The sequence below is a fragment of the Serinus canaria genome, chromosome 4A, assembly GCF_022539315.1.
Source record: "Serinus canaria isolate serCan28SL12 chromosome 4A, serCan2020, whole genome shotgun sequence".
NCBI classification, from domain to species: domain Eukaryota; kingdom Metazoa; phylum Chordata; class Aves; order Passeriformes; family Fringillidae; genus Serinus; species Serinus canaria.
Window position 1 is genome coordinate 10,827,670 of NC_066318.1, and position 21,779 is coordinate 10,849,448.

A 21,779-nucleotide genomic window follows, 5' to 3' on the forward strand; every position below is an offset into this window, starting at 1 on the left:
TATAGGACCAGCATACATTGTGTAACACTGTACTAAGAGACAACACAGGCAAGGCTGTCAGAAAAACACAGGCACTGCTAGTATAGTTTTAGATTACAAGAAAATATATTTTGAAAGAAGGTGTGGAACAGCCACACACTTCTTTACATTCAGCCACCATGGCCTGAAGGTTATGGGAGGTACAAGAGCAACAAAACCACATCAAACTATTTTGGAAGTATCCAAGTAACAGACCCCTGCGTACCAGAATGACCAGAAGACATCAGGTTCATATTAACTTTTATTTTCATGTATGTACAACTTAAGAAACAAATTCCAGATTGAAAAAGTTCAGAAGTCATCTTGAACAACACAACATCAACATACCTTTGAGGCAGCAAATATTACTCCTATTAAGGCTCTCATGAAAGGATGGATACCATGCAAATGCAATTAAAGAGTACATTACATTTCAAAATATGCAAACTAAGTTCAACTTTAAGTCTGTCAGAAAAAGAACATATCAAACATTAGAACTATGAGCCACGAACATATTTACATACATGCTTGGAGTATGTGTGAACCAGATAAAATTAAGTAAAATGTAACAACTGTCAACCTCTCTTTAGTCAGATCAGAACTACAGTTGGTGATCAATCCCTTCCAGCATCACAAGTGCCAATGTGTGTACCAACCTCATCATTTGGCACTCACATAAACTGGCACTGACTGCAAAACTCCACCTTTTTTCAACCTGTGCTTTGGCATTTATTTCTCACTGAAAGTATTTAATCTCCCTACTGAACGTGGGCAGGAGGCATGTACAGAGGGCCTGTAACACAGCAGCACCCAGCAGCAACTGCAGGCACTGCAAAACCAAGTTACTTCCATTGATGCCAAACTAATTTTGGCTTTTATACAACCTTCATATAGCTACAAAGATACAAATATATATGAAGAATATATAAAATCAAAAATCTGTTTGGCAGCACCATCAGGCACTTAGATTCTGATTCATTTCTGTATACTCCTAGCTCATCATCTCAAAGAGTGAAATATGCTTTTTTTTTAACCCTAACCAGCATTAGCACTAAATCAAACAGCAATGCTAATCTACAAGAAAAAAAATTCATACTTAATATTTTAGGATAGTACCACCACTTGTGCAAAGCAGCATCTAAAGATGGCCTAATATTACCAGCAAGAAGACAGTTCATTTCTTCTCTGTGTTATTGTAACAAACTGAAATTAAATACAATAAAGGTGGCTAGCAGCATTAGTTTTTTGGTGTTGTCACTAACATAAATCAAAAATAAAAGGACTAATGAGTTGGAAATTATGAATACGTGAAAAAGAAACCACCACAATTGCTGTGACCTCTCCCAGGATGTTAGGTGCACGTGACTTTCTTCAAGCCTATGTTCACACTAATTTTACTTGTCCACTGAAAAGGAACTAAATTGGCTTTCAAAATGTTTTCTCTTGCAGCATTTTTGGCAACTTTAAAATTGCCTAAAGGCTCAAACTTTTCAGAAGCTTTCTGTCACATTACATTCAGCATTTACTAATTTCTTACAAACAGTATTCCTCGCCTAAGAAAATAGCAGTTAAAAGGAGAAAGATTCTTTCATTTCTGTCACCTAATTTTGAGTCACAGCAGCAGATAATTTAAGATACTGCTAGGCACACACTGTGTGGGTATTGGCAACTGGAAGAATGAAAAAGGGAGAAGAAAGATCCATTTTCCTTTAATCCCGACCAGCAGCTGTTAGCAATTTTCTTTAGTTATCACTGTAGGACATGATGGATGGGAAGGCTCAGTCTGCTAGGAACTGGTGTATAGTGTCCAAATGCTCTCCAGGACTGTTGTTCAACAGCACATTCAGTTTAACTGGGGACTACAGACTGCAAGAGGTAACAGATAGCTCCTGGGAGAATCTATCATTCTTCAGAGAAGCTGTCTGATCAAGGGGTAATACCTGAAAGAACCATTGCATGATCTTTTGCTATATGGTTTCTGCATCAAGTCATTGAGAAGAAAGAACATTAACTCAAGTGGTAACTCAAACCAAAAAATCTGCATAAAACATGTTGAGATATTACCATTTTAAGACTTTCCATACACTTTGCAACACAGAGAAACTGGATACACAAAAACATGCAAGTCAAACAAAGCTAATCTACAATAAACAAAACCAGAATACACTTATTTCAAGACTTAAAAACATTAAAATATTCATCCAATGCTAAATAGGAGCAATTGAATAAGCTCTAGACCTAGCCATGTAATTCCATAAACAATTCAATTGGCTCTTTCAGCCTTTATTCTCCAACTCTTTTAACTTGTTTTTATCATTTCAGGCCACAAACTTAGTGAATGGCACATGAGCCAAAAGTCAAATGCAAATAAGGCATCTTCCTCTCTCTATTAATAGCAATGCTCCCAGGATTTGTGATTATATATGCATGTAGCCGCACAGCCTTTTTCCATAATTCCATGGGACATCCTCCTCCCAAGGATAAAGCAGGATGTTAACTGCTCCAATAACACATCCTGAGGAGACATGCTTCTTCCTGAGCACACCTAGCCCACCTGGGCTGCACACTCATTTAAGAGCATGCTCTGACTCCTATGACCCATTTCCTGCCTGAAGTTGTGCCCCATCATTATCAGATGTACCTCTCAACTCATCAGATGAAGTTCAACAGACAAATACCAAGTCTTACAAATATAAACCCAGTGAAATAATTAATGTGGTCCCTGGACAAAAGCTACATTCCAAAATACAGAATCTAATATTTTGAATTACCTTTTGAAATGCTCAACCAATCATCACACCCATTTTGCCCCAAACCTTTAACAGACACTACAAAAAAAGCTGGAAATACCTCATCAAACTTAGAGATACTAATCCCAGAAAACTTCAAAGACATACCAATATATTTTAAATGACATAGAAGAATATGGGCAGAGCTCAAGAACTTTATTTTATAAAGTCCTATGTTTTACAAACACAGAAGAAGGTAGCCAATGCAAAGCACAAAATACAAAGAGTAAAGAGGTTTCTTAATCTAAAAACACCTCAAACCACTGAAGGAAGCAAACTGCACTAGAAGAAGTTTACAAGTAGTCTTCAAGGGAAGTACCATGTAAAGCACACTGCATTAATCTAGACCTGACATTATGAGGGCATGTCTCACTGTAGCAAGGTCTGTACTAAACACCAGATCAGAGACAGAACATTAAAGTAAAACATCAGATGTCACAGCCACTGTTCCACTGATCTGGGAAAGGCAGACTCCAAAGTGAGCAGGAACTGTGAACCTGCTTAATAAAGGCCATTCTTGCAAAGTCAAAAAATCATACATCCAACACTTTCATCCCTTCATTAAAATAGAAATACTAAAAAGGAGCACTCCATAACATATCCCCATTGCTTCTGACTGACATGTTGAATAAAAGGTAAAAGAAGAACTTTAGCAGAGATAATTAGAGCAACGCAGATCTTTCAGCACAAGGCAGCAGAGCTGAAGAGCCTACCAACCAGAGAGTGAACTATTTTGTTTGCTACTTAAACAGCCAGAAGCTGTGAGCTGACTACTTCCTTTTTTGAGGCATAGAAAAGTTTTCATCTAGAGGCCATTCTGAGAAACACCTCACCCTGTGTTTAAGCATAAAGCCCAGCAGAAATCACTGATAAAGAAAAACAAAAAGGGTGTATTTGCTGGGTTTCCTTCTGAACATTTCAGAGAAAATGTCCATTTAATGCAGAGAGCAAACAAGGATGTCAGTCTAATTAGATTTTGTTCTGTCATGCTCCTGATCCTGTCTAAGTACTCCTCTGAAAAAAAACTGATTGATGATGAAGGCACAATTATACAAACCTTAACATTCTCTCTAAATGTAGCTATGCAAAAAAAGGAGAGAAGATAGGGAAAACAAAGGTGAAGTATATTTCTCTTCAAATAATTAAGTCAGTTTATTTTCCAACAGCCATATAAATTTAAAATATGAAACAACAATAATACAGCTATAGAATCTAGGTTTTCTTTCAAAGCAGCAGCATATAAAACATATAAAAGCTAAAACTTCAGCACAAGCTTCAAAAAACCAAGGACTGAGTGAATTTTGCCAAAGACATGAAACTCACAAAATACAGTACACAAAAATACTGGAATGCATAAGATATAAAGCTACACATTTTAGGTAAAGAAAGGCATTGTAAAGGATACAAAATTTGCAAAATTAAAGCATGGGACTTGGGGAAGAGTACCATGAACACAAAGAAGTTGGCAATTAATACACATAGATGGAGTGAAGAAAGTGGCAGTTTCATATTTAGCATTCAGTTTTCAGGTTCACGACTTCACTTTCTTAGCATCTTTTTTTCCAGAGTTCTCAGCAGCCAAATCTGCTTTTCTCTTCTGTGACTAAAGAGAAATAATAAGTATAAATTTTACAAGTTGGCATTAAAAAAAAAAAAAAAAATTAAATACATAACTGATTATTCAGAAGGGAATGTATGACCCCAATGCATTCTAGAGTTCAGTTCACTTTTGTAGGATATAATGGAAAGGCAAACATTAATCCCTGATGTAGACACTTAATTCTCATACCCTTTTTATATCCTTAAAATCATTACATGGTCTCAGTGGTGCAGGCACCACACATACCATGAACTGGATGAAAAGATCAGGACCTTGACTTACACACAATTCTGTTCTAAAGATGACAAACCTTCAAAATAAAAGAAGCATTTTCACTTCTTCTTCCAGCAACTACTATGTAGGGGAGGAAAAAAATCTCTGAGAAGAAACTGAAGCAACATGTGATGTACGTAAGTAGGCAGAAGGTAGGCAGTGCAACTTTCTAAAAAAAGTCTTCCTCTGCTACTTAAACAAAAGACTTCTCAAAAAAAAAAAAAAAGCCCTCAAACACTATGCATTGGGAATACCTACCTAAGCAAATCTAGGAGAGTTGTGAATAGACAAATATTTCAGTTTAATCTCTCACCTCATGGTTTCTACTCACGCATTCAGTGCCTACAATTATCTTTTACATTTTTTAAAAAATATATAATTGAATTCTACCCCACTGGAAGTAATTAAGTGCTGCTAAACATACTGCTGTAACTTTTGCTCCTCTCTTCTTCTTTTCAGCTCTTTCTTTTTCCTCAATTTCCATATTTTCTTTTTCTATTAATGATATGAGAGTATTGCAGCGTCTCTGAAACTCCTAAGGAAAGAGAACACATCAAATTTTTAAGTAAATTATACAACTTCTCTTGCTTACATAAGTATGTTCAAAATCTTTTCATTTCAAAGCACTTACATTTTCCTAAAATATTCAATAATACTGATCATTAGCTTAGTTACTATTATCTGTCTTTCCCTCAGTGTAACCTTTAGAAACAGGAAAGGATTTACTGCCCTCCTGACAAGGAGTTTTCAGGATTCTGTCTTCCAAACTGACATTTAAAGACTGATGTGATCTTTCATCTTGGTTAATGAAGCAAATTACAGCCTACCAGCATAGTATGCCAGATTTTAGGAGAGAGCTCTTCAAGTATATCTTTAAAGCAGAGAGAAAAGGAAGCAAAGCTATCTTAAGCAATACTTTTCTGTGGCACACAGACTGGGGAGGGTTTTTTGTGAAGAGACACAGTAGACCAATTGGCCAAAAATCTATTCAGTCTTAAACTCTAAACTCACTGTTGTATTTTTATTCAAACAGGACCATAAATGCTTTAAATGCTTTCAGCATCAAGACTTGCAAGCCATCAGGACTAAATGCCATAAGGTTGTTTACACATTAAGAACTATTTCCAATACAACTCAAAATATCTGCATTGCAGTTACTAATGGCTGGCTTGCTTAATAGAATTTACTTGACTTGGACAGTTTCTTGTATCCCATTTAAAAGAAAAAGATCTCTTACAAAACACCAAAACACCTATTTTTATTATAATTATTCAGTATGTTCTATGTACTATTGAGAACATGTTTCCATGGGCTTTTCTTTGCAACTCAGAGTAGTAATCTCTTTTCTGAGGGAAAAAATAAGTCCAAAAAATATGTCTCATCTCTGCTAAACTCAGTGAAGACATTTTTGAAACACAGGCTATCCTAGAATTACCTAGTAGGATGTATCATAACCTACAATGGGTCCATTTGCAATGAAGTGAACAAGTGACCTTTCTGTCCAGAAATTTGCGTCTATTTTCTCAGCATCTGTAAGCTGGATGTTGCTTCAGCCATCATGGATAAAACAGCCTTGGTGCTTTCCTGATCTGAACCTTCCCAAACAGGCAGGCATGTGACTCATCTTGGAGACATTCTAACCCTCAAGCTTAACCCTCAGTCTTTAAGTTCTACAGTTTCCACAGATTCCTACAGTTCTACAGATTCCTCCACGAAGGATGCTCCATGGCCTTGGGCAAAAGCTATGCAGTTCAGAATGGACACAGAGAATCTTACCACCACTTGAATTCTTTTTATCAGACACACACATAAAAATCCTCAGGACATTTTTCTTTACCAGTCCCCTCCAGAAATGTTCCAGTGTCATGCTTGTAGCTTCACCAACAGAGTATTGTACTAAGTCACTTTTATCACATCCCTGTAGCAATAACCCCACACCCTCCAGTAAAGGTTAAACCATGAATTAGGGTGCCATGCTTGTGCCCTGATATGTGACAGTCCTTCTGGAGCTAAAATACGCTCACTTCAATTGTTAAATTCCCTCAAATTCCACCCAAACAACAATGTTTAGATAAAAAAGCAACAACTCTGAGTAAACTTGAGCTCAAGCCATACTACAACCCCAAACAGAACAGAAGAGAGCCTCTGTCCCAAAGATGAACAGAGATGAAAAAAGACCAAAACAGAATGATGATTGTCAACATGCCACAAGTATTTTACATGATTTAAATTTGTGTATATTGCACTCAGACTTAGGAGCTGAGGTAAAGAGTGATGACAAGCTGCTTCACCATCATAACCTGGATTTTTTTCTAGCATATGAGAAATGGGATTGTGTTAAACTCAAAACAAGCAACTTATCTGAGAGGACTAAGAAATAACCTTGATGCACTTGCCTAAAACACTCACAGATCCTCCTCTTTCCTGGGGACAAATGCATACATTTAGAAAGTGTTCAGGTTCATGGTTAGACTTTCCAGATGGACTACTGCTCCAAAGCATCTGCTGTGGACAGAGGATGGACTCAAAAACAATTTTCTCTGGAGAACCACGGAATCAGTTGACAGCAAGATGTGTCATGGACACAGATTTCTTGTACATCTACCATGAAAAATAATCTGAGTGATAAATCCTGTACTAAGCTACTGAAATTTCAATATGGACTGCTGAATTCCATTTTAGCACTACAAAAATGCACTTATTTAAAATGCCTTGCACTTTCAGAGATGACTTTTTATTCCATGTGGCTTGATACTTTTCTATTTTGGATGGAAAGAGAGAAGACACACTTTGTTCACCCCCTCATAGCTATAAAGACCTGGATTGCAATAAATTAGATGGGAGCACTGAACCATTGCCTTCTGCATGGCTGGAGGCAGAGATGCTGACTTGGGAGCAAAGGCTCCCTCAGCTCTGTCCACAGGCCTGGGCATTCCTGTATTTACTAGGAAGTCATTTCTCTTATGCTGGGGAGTGTTGCAGAAAGCTAAAAGAGAATATGCATAATTTATGACTTCAGAGAACAGATACATGCTTCACTACTGCCATGATATTTTGCATTCTTCCTGCAGGGACAGAAATTTTTTTTAAAACCAACCAAACAACTCTGTGCTCAATTTAAAAAGCAAAAAAAAAATTACACTCTTAGGCACTCGTGGTATCTTTAAGAATTTACATTTTGGGTAAACCATTTGATTTGGAAATAATTAAATGAAGCAGGATTTGTTTTTCAAAGAGAAATCTTCAGGAGAACAGACACAGTAAGATGGAAGATAAATTAGCTATTTATGTGGAATTCAAGAGACATCTAGTGGTTATAACACAAAGCTTTCTCAAAGAGCCTGTTAAAGCCTTTTCTGAATTATGCTGCCCTTTTTATCTTGTTGCATATGAGTTTAAATGATCACATGGGAATTTCAGCATCTCAGGAAGGCTTCTCCACTTTCACTTATTTACTCCTCAATAAATGTTTGTATTTATACTTCAGTCATTGTTATTATGATGTGATTTTCCAGCACATTTCTTCACCAAAAGAAAAAAAAAAAAAAAACAAAAAACCACTAAACTAGTGCAAAATGGACCCATAGAAATTAAGACCTCCACAAATCTCAGGACATTAGAATATATCAGCTATATTAATAAACCATACAGAGCATGGTAATTCAGAACATTTCAGAAAATTAAATGCCCATTGAAAGTGAAATATTGTTTTAAGTTTATATTTCCATAATACTCTTTTTCAACCATGTAGTAGCAAAAAAACCAAAATTATTAAGGGATAGAATTTTTAAAGAAAACCTAAGCCAAAAGATTCACTATATTCCCAGTGTCTCAGTTCCAGCATTAAGACACCACAGAACATATTTCTACACTTGAGGAAATTATTTCTATCCCCTTTAAAAAAATGTATACTGAACATAAGGATCTACAAGACTTAAATTGAATATTTAACTCTACCCCTGACAACTATATATCAACTAATATTAAATACTGAGCTACATTTTTAATTTCTAGTACCCATTTCAGTGATTTATTTAAATGGATTTCTGCATAGACAACTTAAAGAAACTTCTTAATGTGCTAAATACTGCAGGCTTCTCTCTTTGTAGACATAATTTAAAAACCCAGTATTTCTTCAAACAGACATTTTAGTATGAAACACTTGAAATCCTTTTTAATTAAGGGCTAACTGCTGCACTACCCAGAAACACTTCAATTCCTGAAATACCAAGTAAAAAGTGTATTGCATAATTATAAGTAGTACTGGGAAAAGCAAATATACCCACCTGTTCAAATACATATTTTAAATATTTTATTTCATGTTTTATTTATTCTTTGTACAGTACCCAGAACTCTGAAAGAACATTCTTTCAGACAAACAAATCCTGAGGTCAGGAAATGAAGACAAACAACATGTAGAAGGAATTGAGCAAAAATTTTGGGGCAGATCCAACAGCTTTTTGCCATTGAAAGAGTCCCATATTCTGATGTTGGTACCTACATACCTTAATATTTGCAACCACCAAAGTTTCTGTTAGCGTTATCAATTCCTGCTTAATAACTAAATTAAAAATGAATGGCTCTGCTCTAAAATTGAATACTAGTCTACTTGCTATTAACCTTGTATTATACTCTCTAAATACAAATAAAATTTTCAGTAAAGTACACTTAAAGAAATTGAAGCACTTCCATGGGATAATCCACATTCACAAACTACAAAGTGCATTTTAAACCTATTGCTACAATGATTAATTTCTATGTGAATCACTAACTTTCCTCATGCTGTTAGAAATTAAATACTGTATTAGAAAAGCTGCTCCCTTCTCCAAGTATATTATTCAGATGTCTTCAGTCTTTAATGTTATGTAACAACTCTAAGAGAGTCATATTTTAAGGGACATTGTTTGGTAAAACACTCAGTTTGCAATTAAAGTAACAAGGATATTTGTAAGTCTAGTCTACCTCTGCCTTAATGCCTTTGGGTAACATGTGCCTTCAGTCTGGCAGGTTTTCTAATCTGTGTTTCAGTTGTATTGCATTTTTTCTGTACTGAGACAAAAGGTTACTATTAAAAAACTGAAATTAGAATAAAACCCAAATTTATTCTTTCAGCACTTGTTTCCTAAACAAATTTAGTGCTTAAAAAAAAGAACAAGATGCCTCGTGTCATGCCTGGTCCCTGCAAGCGGTACATACCATGGCAGTTCTGGATTTGATGAACCAGTCGAACCTGAACTGAGGAGCGTTGCGCACGCACTGCCGCAGCTCCTCGTACACGTTCTCCTTGTCAAAGCCCATCTTGTGTAACATACAGATCAAAAACCTGTCTTCTTCTTCTGTGTAATTCTTCCCTTTGTTTGTTCCATACTGAATACGCAGCTGATGAAAAGGTGCTTTGTACCTTGCAATCTGAATGCAAAACAAAAATAAGGACTAATAAAGGTACAATGCTGCATCAAGGAATCATTACATGATACTGTAGATCACTGAGAGATGGTATACTACTTATGCTGCATAAAAAACAGAACTCTCATCCCCAATTATTCCTTTTCTGAAGGAATTTTTGGAAGTTCCAAGTCAGCTGCAGAAAACAAAAAACCTGGAATAATTACTTTGGCATCAAGGGCTTTCTTGATACTGATCCTCCGCTGAATTCTGGCCTCTCCTCGTTCAATTTGAGCCATAATCCTCTCAATGTCCTGTAGTTCATTACAACGTTCCCAGAAAACAGCTAAAAACACAAAACAAAACTGTTGAATATAATCTTTTCCTCTGCTCTTACGACTTTACAGTTAAGATACTCAGGCAAAAAAAAAAAAAAAAAATTAGCTTGTGGTTCCATTAAATCTTAAACAGTGAGCTAATGCTCTCCAGCTTACTATGCTAGCCAAAAAATAAGCTTGCACTGACTCTTTATTTAGAAGCTTTAAAACTTAACTGTAAGTAAAGGCTTAGTAAAAACTCTAACAAAATTTACATGCAACATAATTAATTGAAAATAAATTCAACACTGAAGGGAACTCTTGTGGAGCTCTTCCTTTTTAACTCCAGGAAACAACATTGCAAAGTTGATTTTATGAAGGTGTTTAGTAAAATTATATCCAAGGCTGAAAGAGGAAGGAATCTCAAAAGCACTGTGTAAATACAAAAGACAAAGACACAGTGTACTAGCAGGTAAAACAGCAGAGATACACCAAAAAGAATCACATTGGCACTATAAGGCAAATTCACAATTTCACAAATCCATGTTGTCAGCGAGAATTATCTGCGTCAATTCTAAATTTTGACTAAGGAGGGCTAAAGGCAGCTGTAGGTGATGGTTACGTGCTACGAAATCAACCTTTTAAATAGAATTTAGTCTTCTGAAATAAAAAATTGCACTTTAAAAAAAAAATTCTTAAATGCATCAAAATTCTCCATCTTGTAATTTTTAAAGAACATGTAGCAAAAATCATGGTAATGCTCTGGTATTAGGAAATAAATACATTTCAAAATATCACAAACCTGAGTACTCAATGACCTCCTCAGGTGACTTTCCTTCCACCTCACGGGCAATATTGTCTATATCATCACGACCATATTTCTCATTAGCTTTAATAAACTGGTTAAAATCTCTTTTATTCCAGTTTGTAAAACCCTGTAAGCAATAAGAGATTAAGAAGGCATTATGAGGTCAAAGGAAAGCATTTTCCAAAATTCTGATTTATTTATGTACCATTTGCTTCTCTACAACATCACATAATTACAGTGGCTAATGGTCTTTCAGGATTTCCATCAACTTGTGTTATCCAGGCTTAATAATGAACCTATAACTAAGCAGTTATTTTTGGGCATGACTCCACGTGCATTAGTAACAGCTTTTTATCCTTTCTTTTTAAAGTTTTTGTGATACTTCTCCAAAGAAACAAGTTCAGTGACAGCTGCACTCCTGCAGATACAAGCACCACACTTCAGAGCAGTACAAGATGCAGCAATGCCTGTGTCATCACAAGTTCTTAGAGCAGTGCAAGTATCTAAAGCAAGAGCTCCTACTTCAGACATTTACAAACCTGGAACCAGACTAACAGCTGGATGAAAGCTTAAGTATGTCAAGAAAAGATCTCTAGTCCAAAAAGATGCAATCAAATGGAAACTCTAAAGCACTGTCAAAGAGAGAATTTGTTATGTACCAAAGGAATCAATCCAAAACTGAACGAGCGAGATGCAATGCACAAAAATATTATCCAAGAAAGAGACATTACAATTTAAAGACAGGGAAAGCAGAAAATGACAAGAACAAACAAGACATGGACATACAAACATGCCTGGGCAATAATCTGTAGTGCACTGAGTTTCTTTCATCACAGAAATGTATTTACAAGGAACTTTGTCAGTTCTCCAGCTGAATAAGCTCACTCCACAATTAGCATGCTCAGAGTGAGTCTAACATACACAATACAACTATTTCTTTTTAATCATTAACAGCAGTACTGATATGCATATCAGCACCAGCTTAAATATTTCCTCTGCTATACATTAATAGTGAAATTGTGACCTTGGAATTTTCTTCCAAGGTACAGCATCACCAATTCTTCTAGAGAAAATTTTCTGAACCAAAAAGTCCTGTTACTTTGAACACGCCTTTGTCCTTACAATCAGCTTAACTCAGCAGGATAATCAGCCAAAAGGTCAAGAAACTAGTCAGTGACAGAAATTCAGTCCCAGTATAAAAAGAACATGCCAAACAAATCGACTGGGACAAAAATTAATGGATGTGACATGCCTTAGACACCTGCATAAACACCACGTATGTTGACACAGGTTTGTCCTGATTCAAACCGTTTTTGATTTAAAAGCAACACAGAAGCTTTATGCATGTACAAGGAACCCACTTACTGGATTTCTGTATGTATTGCTGCATAGTAATACTATATGAATAGTACATCTCCTATACAAGCTGTTGCCTCAGTAATGTTCAAGGACTTTCAAGGAAACAGTACATGACTAAAAAGTAAACTTGTTCAAGGACAGGAAAGATCCCTCAAAGAAAAACCTATCAAAATCATTATGTGTTCTATGCTTTCTTCTTTTAATAACATCAGCACAGCTTTCCTGTGTGTATTTACCATGACTTATATTCCATACTAGCAAAAACATATAATTAAATACTTCAGCTGATTTTATTTTACCTGTGTTAGAAGCTTTTCTTTCTCTTCACTCTCCTCAGCATTCAGAGGCATAGACTCATCTATCTTCTTTTGCTCCTCCTTTTGTACCTGAGCTGCATTTGGAAGGTCAGGATTCCTGGGGACCTAAAATCAGGGGTATCAAAAAGCAGTAGTGCAGCAATTTTATTTCAAAGACTGCATTTTAAAAGCACTAATCTGTTCAAAATGTGCCCTACCTAGATTCAGATCTTACTGCTTAAACCCCTCCTCTCAAAAATAGGACTGGCTTTAAGTTCTAAGTTGGTTATGGCATGAACCCACCAGTCCTGCACACAATGACCTCAGGATACTGTGAGAGGCTGAGCTGTCACAGCTCACTGATCTCAGTGGTACTTTTCACCAGTAAAGGATCTGCCTTCCTACATTCATTGGTTTACAATGTTGTATAACTACAGTGAAACACTAAGTTCTGCCAGGTTTACTGTAAAGCCATGCACACTGCCCAAGTAAGGACCAGACACAACATGATGTAAACAAGAACAAGCAACATTTTATCTGTCCCTCTCTACACTGACCAATTTGGTATTTGCGACCTTGGAACTGTACTCCAATTCCACTGCACACAACAGCAAACAAGTCAGAAACCAATATCCAGTAAAGGTTTGGTAAACCTTACTTATTCCTGCAGCAAAAGGCAGTGGAAGATAAGAACTGTTAAGCTGCTCTTAATATATAAGAAATCTTCTTGACTTTACTGGTTTAAATTAAGACTGACACAGAGCTTGGTCTCTGCCTATTGGTTATCTTCTGATATTGTTTACGGCCATTTTCAGTATTTATAATAAACTCTCTTCAGATTGGAAGTTATACTTCCATTTCAAAGCTGAACAAATTTAATTATGTTTATCACTTTCCCCACCAGTAAACAGTCATACTAACCTTTTAAGATAACAACTATTCATGTTCAAACTTTCCAGGCTGAATGGTTTCCATAACAGGTCTGAAACACCTCTTTTTACATGCATATTGTCAACATTAGCAATTCTCTCACCTTTCTTTGTTGGAGCATTAATTTAATAAATTATTTCCCTCAACTAACTGCATACTCATCTTAATTCTATCCTGACATCCCCATGAAATTCTTCTGGCTGCAAACAAGATTCTAAAAAAACCTGCTTTTTTTTAAAAACATTTTGCTAATATTAATTCTACTCTCACCAATTTTCTATCTGTTGCTTTGTATGACAATTATGACAATTTTATGTTCTCTAGCACATTTTAGGTTATTTTTTTTTCTTGCTGCAACCTGTCACAAAACCTGAGGCTTTTTAAAGCAAGTTAGACATGTCTGGCTGGAAGTAGAGAATCCATTTGGTTTACTCAATCAATACTGGTCCAAGTAAGGATAACAGAATCTGTTCACTGCTTGTCCAGTAATGTCAGCAGGGAAAAGGGAGAAATTCAGCTAAAGCACAGCAGGAAGAAAAAAATAAAAGGAAAATCGAGAAATCTGTTATCAGGTTTCCTTTTTGAAGCAGTAATATATTCAGACTTCTCCACACCTTTAAACCTTTTATATCCCACCCAAATCCAAGGAAAACTGATGTCATTTTAATTACCTTCACATCAACACAAAGATATACAAAAGTTTTTACAAAAAAAATCACTCTCTGGAAGGTGACTTTATCCTCACCTTAGACCACATGTCACACCTTTCGTTTTGAGTATATGAGAATCAGAACTGTCTTTTTTCTACTCTATTTTATTGTTAGGAATCCACCACAAAACAGAAAGCTACACAGATACAGAATGTTTAGTGAAGGAAAGAATGACAGATTATTTTTTCTGGTTTTAGTGGAACAGAAACAGAAGAACAGAGGCTTTAAGCAATTTCTTTCACAATAACTTGACAAGTCAAGGCTGCAACAAATTTACAATAAGAAATACAAATACATTTCACTGATTTGAAAAGGAAAAATGTTACCTTATATCCTATAGTTTTACGGTAATACAGAATTTCTTTTTCCAGAAGTTCAAATAACCGTGGTGGGAAAAACTGAAAATCCTGAATATTTGGTTGTTTTGGAGGTCTTGGAGCCTTCAAAAATACACAGATAAATCAACATTATAGAAGCTTTTCTTGCAGAAAAGTTAACTACCATAATTCAGCAGCAGTGGCAACCTATGACCTTGTAAATACACAGGGGTAGAGCCAGGGATGCAGCACAGGAGAGGAGGAGCAAAAGAACAACATAAAACCCTTCCACACTTGCCACCTCCTTACCTTTGGGACTTTGGGTTCACTGACACGTAGGGCCTCTCTGAAATAAGCATCCACTGCATAATTGGCTTTGCGTTCTCTTTTTGGAGGCTCAATCCATTCCATCATGCTCAGCTACACAGAGAACAGAACAAAAAGCTACTTAAGTAACTGTTTGCTTCCCTAAAGTCACAAGAATAATGACTAATATGGCACTTCAAAACAGGAATGTATTTCTGCACAGCAAATCTAATGATTGTGCTCAATAATTTGGATACTACAATAGAGCTCAAAAATCAGCTAGAAATTACTGCTGATTATAACAAATATTTAAGCACTTAAAAGATAATACACAAGTAAGGCAGTGCAGTGGCAAGAAGAGATTCTAAGTATTCTAAGTATTTCAGACACCTGAGTAGGATTATGATTCCATCTACCAAAACACAATGGAAGGGCTGAGGACTTGGGCTCTGAATTCTCTAATTCCTTTTGATATGAATAAATTGCTTCTCTTCTAAATATCACAATGAATAACCTCTATAAAGGCTACAATACAGACAAAAAAAATCCATTAGCAATCAATTAATCTGAACTGAATCCTGTTATCAGATTTTGCCGTGAAAAAAACAGTGGGGCTGGAAGTGGTTTAACAAAAATTTGGAATACTAATGCTTGGGCAGAGCCAAGTGAATTTTTCAATAGTTCCTTACTTCTCTAGAATCTAGAAACCTTCACAGTCATAACAATTATAGTATGGCTTTTATGTGTGCATCTTTAAATTGAAGTCATAAATGCTACAAAAAATTACCTTCTGTTTTTCTCTGTAATCTTCACCTTCAAAGTTGTATAAGCTCATCTCTGTGTCCATAGTGAAATTTCGTAGGGAGCTCTCTCCCATTTTCTGCAATCGTTCATTCATTTCAGCTGTCTAAAATGAGAGGAAGATATTTTTAGGCTCACTCAAACTACTTAATCTTTTCTGAAAAAAAAACAGCTTTCATCATTACTACAACATTCTCAATATCTTTTTCTGATTTTAACGTTTACTTACACTTTCTTCTAAAGAGAGATACCCATTGTCCTTTTCAATTTAGAGCAATTTGACTTTAAGACTCTCCATTAAACTAAATTTATTATGCTGGGATGTAGTCCTACAACTGTAGAATTTAACTTTAAAATTTAAATTAAATTTATGCCCATCTCCTTGGAGCTGAAATGGCAGTTCATTTTTTCATAGAGCTATCTATTACCTAATGAAGTTCCATAAAAACTTTGTGTCTGTCAGAATTATTGGCATTAAATTTACATTTTTCTAAAAGACCACAAAATAAGCAGCGCTAAAAACAGGATGCACACAGCATGAACCTTGAAAATAATTACAATCACTAATTCTACTTCTTCAAAACTTTCATAATATTTAAAATCTGCACAAATAGTAAAGTAATAACAGATTAACGTAATCAGATCTCATTCCATGTTGTGCATATGTATTTTGAATTCCATATTAAAAGGTTCTCTAACCTTCTTTTCACCTCTTTCTAAAATAGTGGTTATATCTTCTTCTGTCAGCTCACTGTCTTTGGAAGCAAACACATGCGTGGCTCCATGCCGGATCATCTGCAGCATTTCATCTTTTGCCAGTTTGTTGGACTGCTGGTCTATGAGCCTTCCTACAATCACAAGGAATATGTTCAAAGTTAAAATGTGGGAGTTCTAGTAGGACCGTGCAAGCAGTGGATTTTTTTTACTTCATTGACAGAACAAGAAAGGAAAAACAGAACAACCATATCAAAAAAACACATTTTGCTCAAGATGAGAATAAACAGAAGTCAGGAACTTCAGGGAAAATTAAAAAAACAACTTTGTCTCAAGCCATAATAAAAAACATTTCACATTCAGATAATCTGAATTTTACATGAAAGATCTTATTCTTGCAAAGTTAGCTGAACTTTTAAGGTCAAAATTTTATCTCAAGATGAAAAATTAAGAAGTATTCTATAACCACTAAGAAGTGCTTGACATTTTCAACATTCACATCACTGATTTCAATCCAAATCTTCTAACTATTCTTCCAAAAATTTAATTGCTGTCCCAAAATTTCTCTTACCCTATCTCTTCTCATGCTATCAAAATCTTGACCATCATCCTTTCAGTAGCCCACCCTTTAGTAAATACAAACAACTCTAAAAACTTAGCTTGAGTACCTTAGTTTTGACAAACTATTCCTCTAAGTGCTTCCAAACAAAAATACACAAAGGTATTTTATTTTTCAGTTAACTCTTATGTGGTAAGAAGCATATGCATATCATTATTTCAACTGCCAAGGAACATACCTGATTTTCTTTTTTCCCTTTTAACATATCACAAAACTAAATAACATCTATTCAGCTGTAGTTTACTTTTCTCATTTAGACTCACTATAAGTCTTTATCTACATTAATCAGAAAACAGAATTCAAAAATAATTCAGCTGAACAAGTGAATACCTTGCACATTAGGTTGATTTAGTACACTGCTATTATACACAAGGCCTGCTTTCTCTACGACTGTACATTTGTACAGTTATTTAACCATACTTTAGGGACTGAACAACTCTTTTGCAGACAAACATATATAGCAGTTGATACCTTGTTGTATAACTATAGAGTCCAGTCTCAGTTTTATTTCAGCTCTTTCTACAATCCTCTCTTCAACAGTATTATCAGTGATAAGTCGAAACACCCGTACTGGTTTCTTTTGACCAATACGATGCGCACGATCCTAACAAACATAAATCAATGAGTGTTCAGCAACAAGAACTCACAAGCAATAGACAGTTAGCTTGCAGAAATAGCAGCCTCAAACTAGCATTGTACTTCTTGGTCCTTGCCTATTCAAAAGCACAGATGACTGTAAACCCAGTATTCTAATATTTACTTATACCTGGCTATTACATTTTTGAGTCATTCCACAGCAACAAATGCATCTCCCTCACTGTAAATGAAGATAACTGAATGCCTGTCCAGACTGCAGCTGGGAAGTGGACACACAACAGTACATACATGCATACACTTGTATTGCTTCCAAATGAATTCTCTCACTTGACACAGGTATTGATATTCTACATCCCTGGCTTGAGCACATTAATTCCATGTGTAGAGTTCCTGCAGCCACAGCTCCAACACTGTGCTTGTCCCAAGCCAGCAAATGAGGTTTGTGACTGACACACTCTACTCATTTGTAACAAAACTTGTGTTTATCCTCTCTGGAAAACATGTCCTTTTAAATCAAAAAAAGTTCAACAGCTGTCCCTCAAGCTGTGGGTACCGGGATTTTTTCTTTAAACATGAGTATTCAAATCTTTTCTCCTGCATAATATTAATTTCTTCCTGAAAACCCCACTGAAGTTCACAAATCACACTTACAGTCTCCAGGAAGTTGGTCAACTACTGGCAGTCAACATGCATATCTAAAGGATGAGCTATTGATATTAAATATTTAATGTGTTGAAGTGCATTAAAAGAAAATTAAAAATTACAAACCACTGAACAAATATCCACCCTTCTAATCAGGCAAGAAGGATCACACGAGCTTTATTCCATATGAAACAAATTACAGATTATTTTTTTTACATTCAGAACAGAGAAAGAGAAGATTTGAGTAGTTTTAACCCAAAGGTAACTTCCTCCACTCCCAGCATCACCACCAAATGCCTTTATGCTTATGCAGAAACAAAAAGTAAAACCATAAATTTCCAACATGAGAGAAATATAAGGCTGCATGCTTTTAGTTATCTGCTTTTATTTTGAAAACAGTCCTTTATTGTTCATTGACTGGTCTCTTCTGAAAAGATAGAATTAAAAATAATTCTATACTTCTATTAACAATATTCATACAGTATTTTGATAGAAGTAATCTCTCACTAGGGAAATAATTAAGACAAATATTTACAGGCAAAAATCTACAATTTCCTCCACAAATCTGTTCATGCCCTTTTATTCAACTCCTTTGTTTCTTGGTATTGTCTTGTGTAAACAAAAAGTAAAGAAACACAATGAAAGTGCAAGTTCTGAAAACAGTTATACAAAATAGAACACTGACAAGCTTAAACAAATAAATGTGTATTAGAGAGTTAACTCACCATGGCTTGCAGATCTACTTGAGGGTTCCAATCTGAATCATAGAGAATAACCACATCAGCAGTTGCCAAATTAATTCCAAGACCTCCAGCTCTGGTACTCAGCATGAAAATGAATTTACTGCTGTTAGGAGCATTAAATGTGTCAATTGCTTCCTGAAAGAAAAAAAAAAAAAGAATGTGTCACTGAAGTATCAGATCTTTCCAACAAGTTTCCAACAAGTATGTTGGTGGCTTTCCAATTAAATTTCTTTTAAATTTACACAACTTTCATATAAAACAGAATTTTATCAAAGAAAGAAACTCAGCAGGTGGGAAAATGTGTACTGACTCCACAATATACTGTATTTTTCATTTAACTGAGGATCAAGTGAAACAAAATGTAGACTTAGGTTATGAGAAACATTCCCTTAGCAGCCTTTTGAAAACTGTAGCATTTCTGCTTTAAACAATGATGTGGCTACATACATATATGTGAATACTAACTTATTAACCTAACCAAAGGTTTTTCTTGTTTGCATACAAATTTCCCACCTCTCTTTCCTCATGTGGTGTCTGCCCATCAAGTCTGCAGTACTCATAACCACGCCACATGCAATAGTCTTCCAAAATATCCAGCAAACGAGTCATCTGACTGAACAGCAGAACTCTGGAACCTGACAGAACACAGAAGGTTTTGACATTCATTTTATGTTTCCACATTGATCTTATCACAGAGCTACTACCGAGCATGACTGAGAATTTATGTGAAATATTCTCCACTATGCTAAATTGAATAACTTTTCCTTCTCAAGTTATTTTTCTGGTAGTGCTTTAACCACTCAAGAATATTACTTGATAAATTATAGAGGAGAAATATATAACCAAAGAAGCAGAACTCCACTGTAAGGAAATCTGGAGCTGACTGATGCACATAGATGAAATAATCCTATCATCAGAAATTTTCTTACAGAAAGGAAAAGGGAGGCTCTACTCTTCCCTTCCTTCTGCTTCTCCATATTTTTAGTCTTACTCATCATTGCCATAAGATTTCTTTTCCTTCATGTGTTAAGATCTACAGAAAATTAATTTTCAACAAAAGCCTCAGAGAAAGTGCTGAATACATTCACTGCAGGAGAGGCTAAACCTGTGCTGGTTTTGAAAGACACTTTACTTAGAAGGAGCATTCAGATCACTGCTGTCCATCAACAGTACTCACCCTGCTCTCTGAGTTTTGCCAGCAGCTTATCCAGAACTAACATTTTACCACTGTTGGTGATGAGGTGAGTGTCAGTGGTATAAGGAGGGCCAGGCTCAGCACCATCAAACAGGTAAGGATGGTTACAGCACTTCCGCAGCTGCATCAGAATATTCAGCAGGCGCATCTTATCCATTTTGCCAGCTGAGTTCAGGATATCAATGTCTTTCATCAGGATCCTGGTATACCTGAGGTTTTAAGGGCAGTTTTGAACAACTTCCCAGTTTGTATCTGAATGAATGAATGAAACCCTGCAATATCACCATTCCTATTTCTGGATGTGGGAGTTGGTCTTGTTTATATAGCAATGAGCTACATGACTATGAAACATCTGACTGTTAATAAGGATTTCTAAATTCATACCAAAATACAAAAGGGAATCTCTCTGCAAGTGACAATGAACAGCCACTCGCTGGATTATTTTACACTTCCATTTTAGTAGTACAAAGTGGATTAAAAGTATCACTTATTTGACACAAACTGCTACACTGACCTGGCTCCTTAGCTCATGTCTCTTCTGGGTATGCAGCTCCTCAGGGTTCTCTTCTAATTTCAGGTTAAGACTTTTTGGTGCACGCATACTTGGATCAAAGGAGGAAGCTTAGGAGGCATTTGCTCTTTCACATAAACTTAAGGAAGGGAAAAAGTTTCTGCTTTCTTCCTCCCAGCTCTTTTCACTACCCTTCCTGAGTTCTCTGAAACTTGTGCATTTTTTACAAAAGCCTAAGACAGCTATAAATAAGTTTCTCTGACTGTCTCAACATGCAAATGTAAGGGAAAAAAGTATCAGTGTGAAGAGCTATAGTGTTTATCAGAAAAGAATCTTACTTTGATGTAAATAACTCACCATTCTCTCTGCATTTTGCTGAGCCCAAGATAAATTTTTACCTCCTTCTTTGGAGGCAAACTCTTTTCTACTTCACCTTTTATGCGACGTAAGAGAAATGGCTTCAAAACCTGCACAAATTAAGATGTTTTGCATAGATTAATGTATAAAATTGACTGCCACAAATACAAAACTAACAGATTCAATTATCTGATACTAATCCAGAACTAATCAGTATCTATTGCTGTCATGGTGACTTCATGAGAAAATTCTGCAAAACGAAGTTGTCCAGCAATAACTAAACTCACATATAAATATGTATAATAAGGATTGCCAGAATCATCCCACTTGTTATCTTAAGAAGGAGCAAAACTCTTAAATTTATAGAATTTAATTCTTTTTGACATAAGCCCTGTTTCATTTCCACTAGAAGGGACAAAACACACCAACATTTCAAGTATAAGAAATGCATGTTGTAGGTTCTCTGACTTCTTTTGCTACTGCAAAAAATGT

General features: G+C 35.7%; 1 protein-coding gene across 2 annotated transcripts in view; it reads right to left on the minus strand.

The window, feature by feature from the left end:
* Positions 1–262: 262 nt before the first annotated feature.
* SMARCA1 (SWI/SNF related, matrix associated, actin dependent regulator of chromatin, subfamily a, member 1) overlaps positions 263–21,779 on the minus strand; it is a 32,517-nt gene continuing 11,000 nt past the window's right edge. The window contains exons 10-24 of one of the 2 annotated variants that reach the window (XM_050974516.1): positions 21,288–21,397; positions 20,402–20,628; positions 19,738–19,859; positions 19,207–19,359; positions 17,714–17,846; positions 16,609–16,757; positions 15,896–16,015; positions 15,112–15,222; positions 14,812–14,925; positions 12,849–12,971; positions 11,185–11,317; positions 10,293–10,411; positions 9,877–10,113; positions 5,105–5,215; positions 263–4,410 (exon numbers count right to left, since the gene is read on the minus strand). In XM_050974516.1, the coding sequence (XP_050830473.1) occupies positions 4,339–4,410; positions 5,105–5,215; positions 9,877–10,113; positions 10,293–10,411; positions 11,185–11,317; positions 12,849–12,971; positions 14,812–14,925; positions 15,112–15,222; positions 15,896–16,015; positions 16,609–16,757; positions 17,714–17,846; positions 19,207–19,359; positions 19,738–19,859; positions 20,402–20,628; positions 21,288–21,397 (2,034 nt within the window). In that variant the 3' untranslated portion in view covers positions 263–4,338. The remainder of the gene's footprint in view (positions 4,411–5,104; positions 5,216–9,876; positions 10,114–10,292; positions 10,412–11,184; positions 11,318–12,848; positions 12,972–14,811; positions 14,926–15,111; positions 15,223–15,895; positions 16,016–16,608; positions 16,758–17,713; positions 17,847–19,206; positions 19,360–19,737; positions 19,860–20,401; positions 20,629–21,287; positions 21,398–21,779) is intronic. The other variant, XM_030229003.2, reaches the window with a different exon arrangement.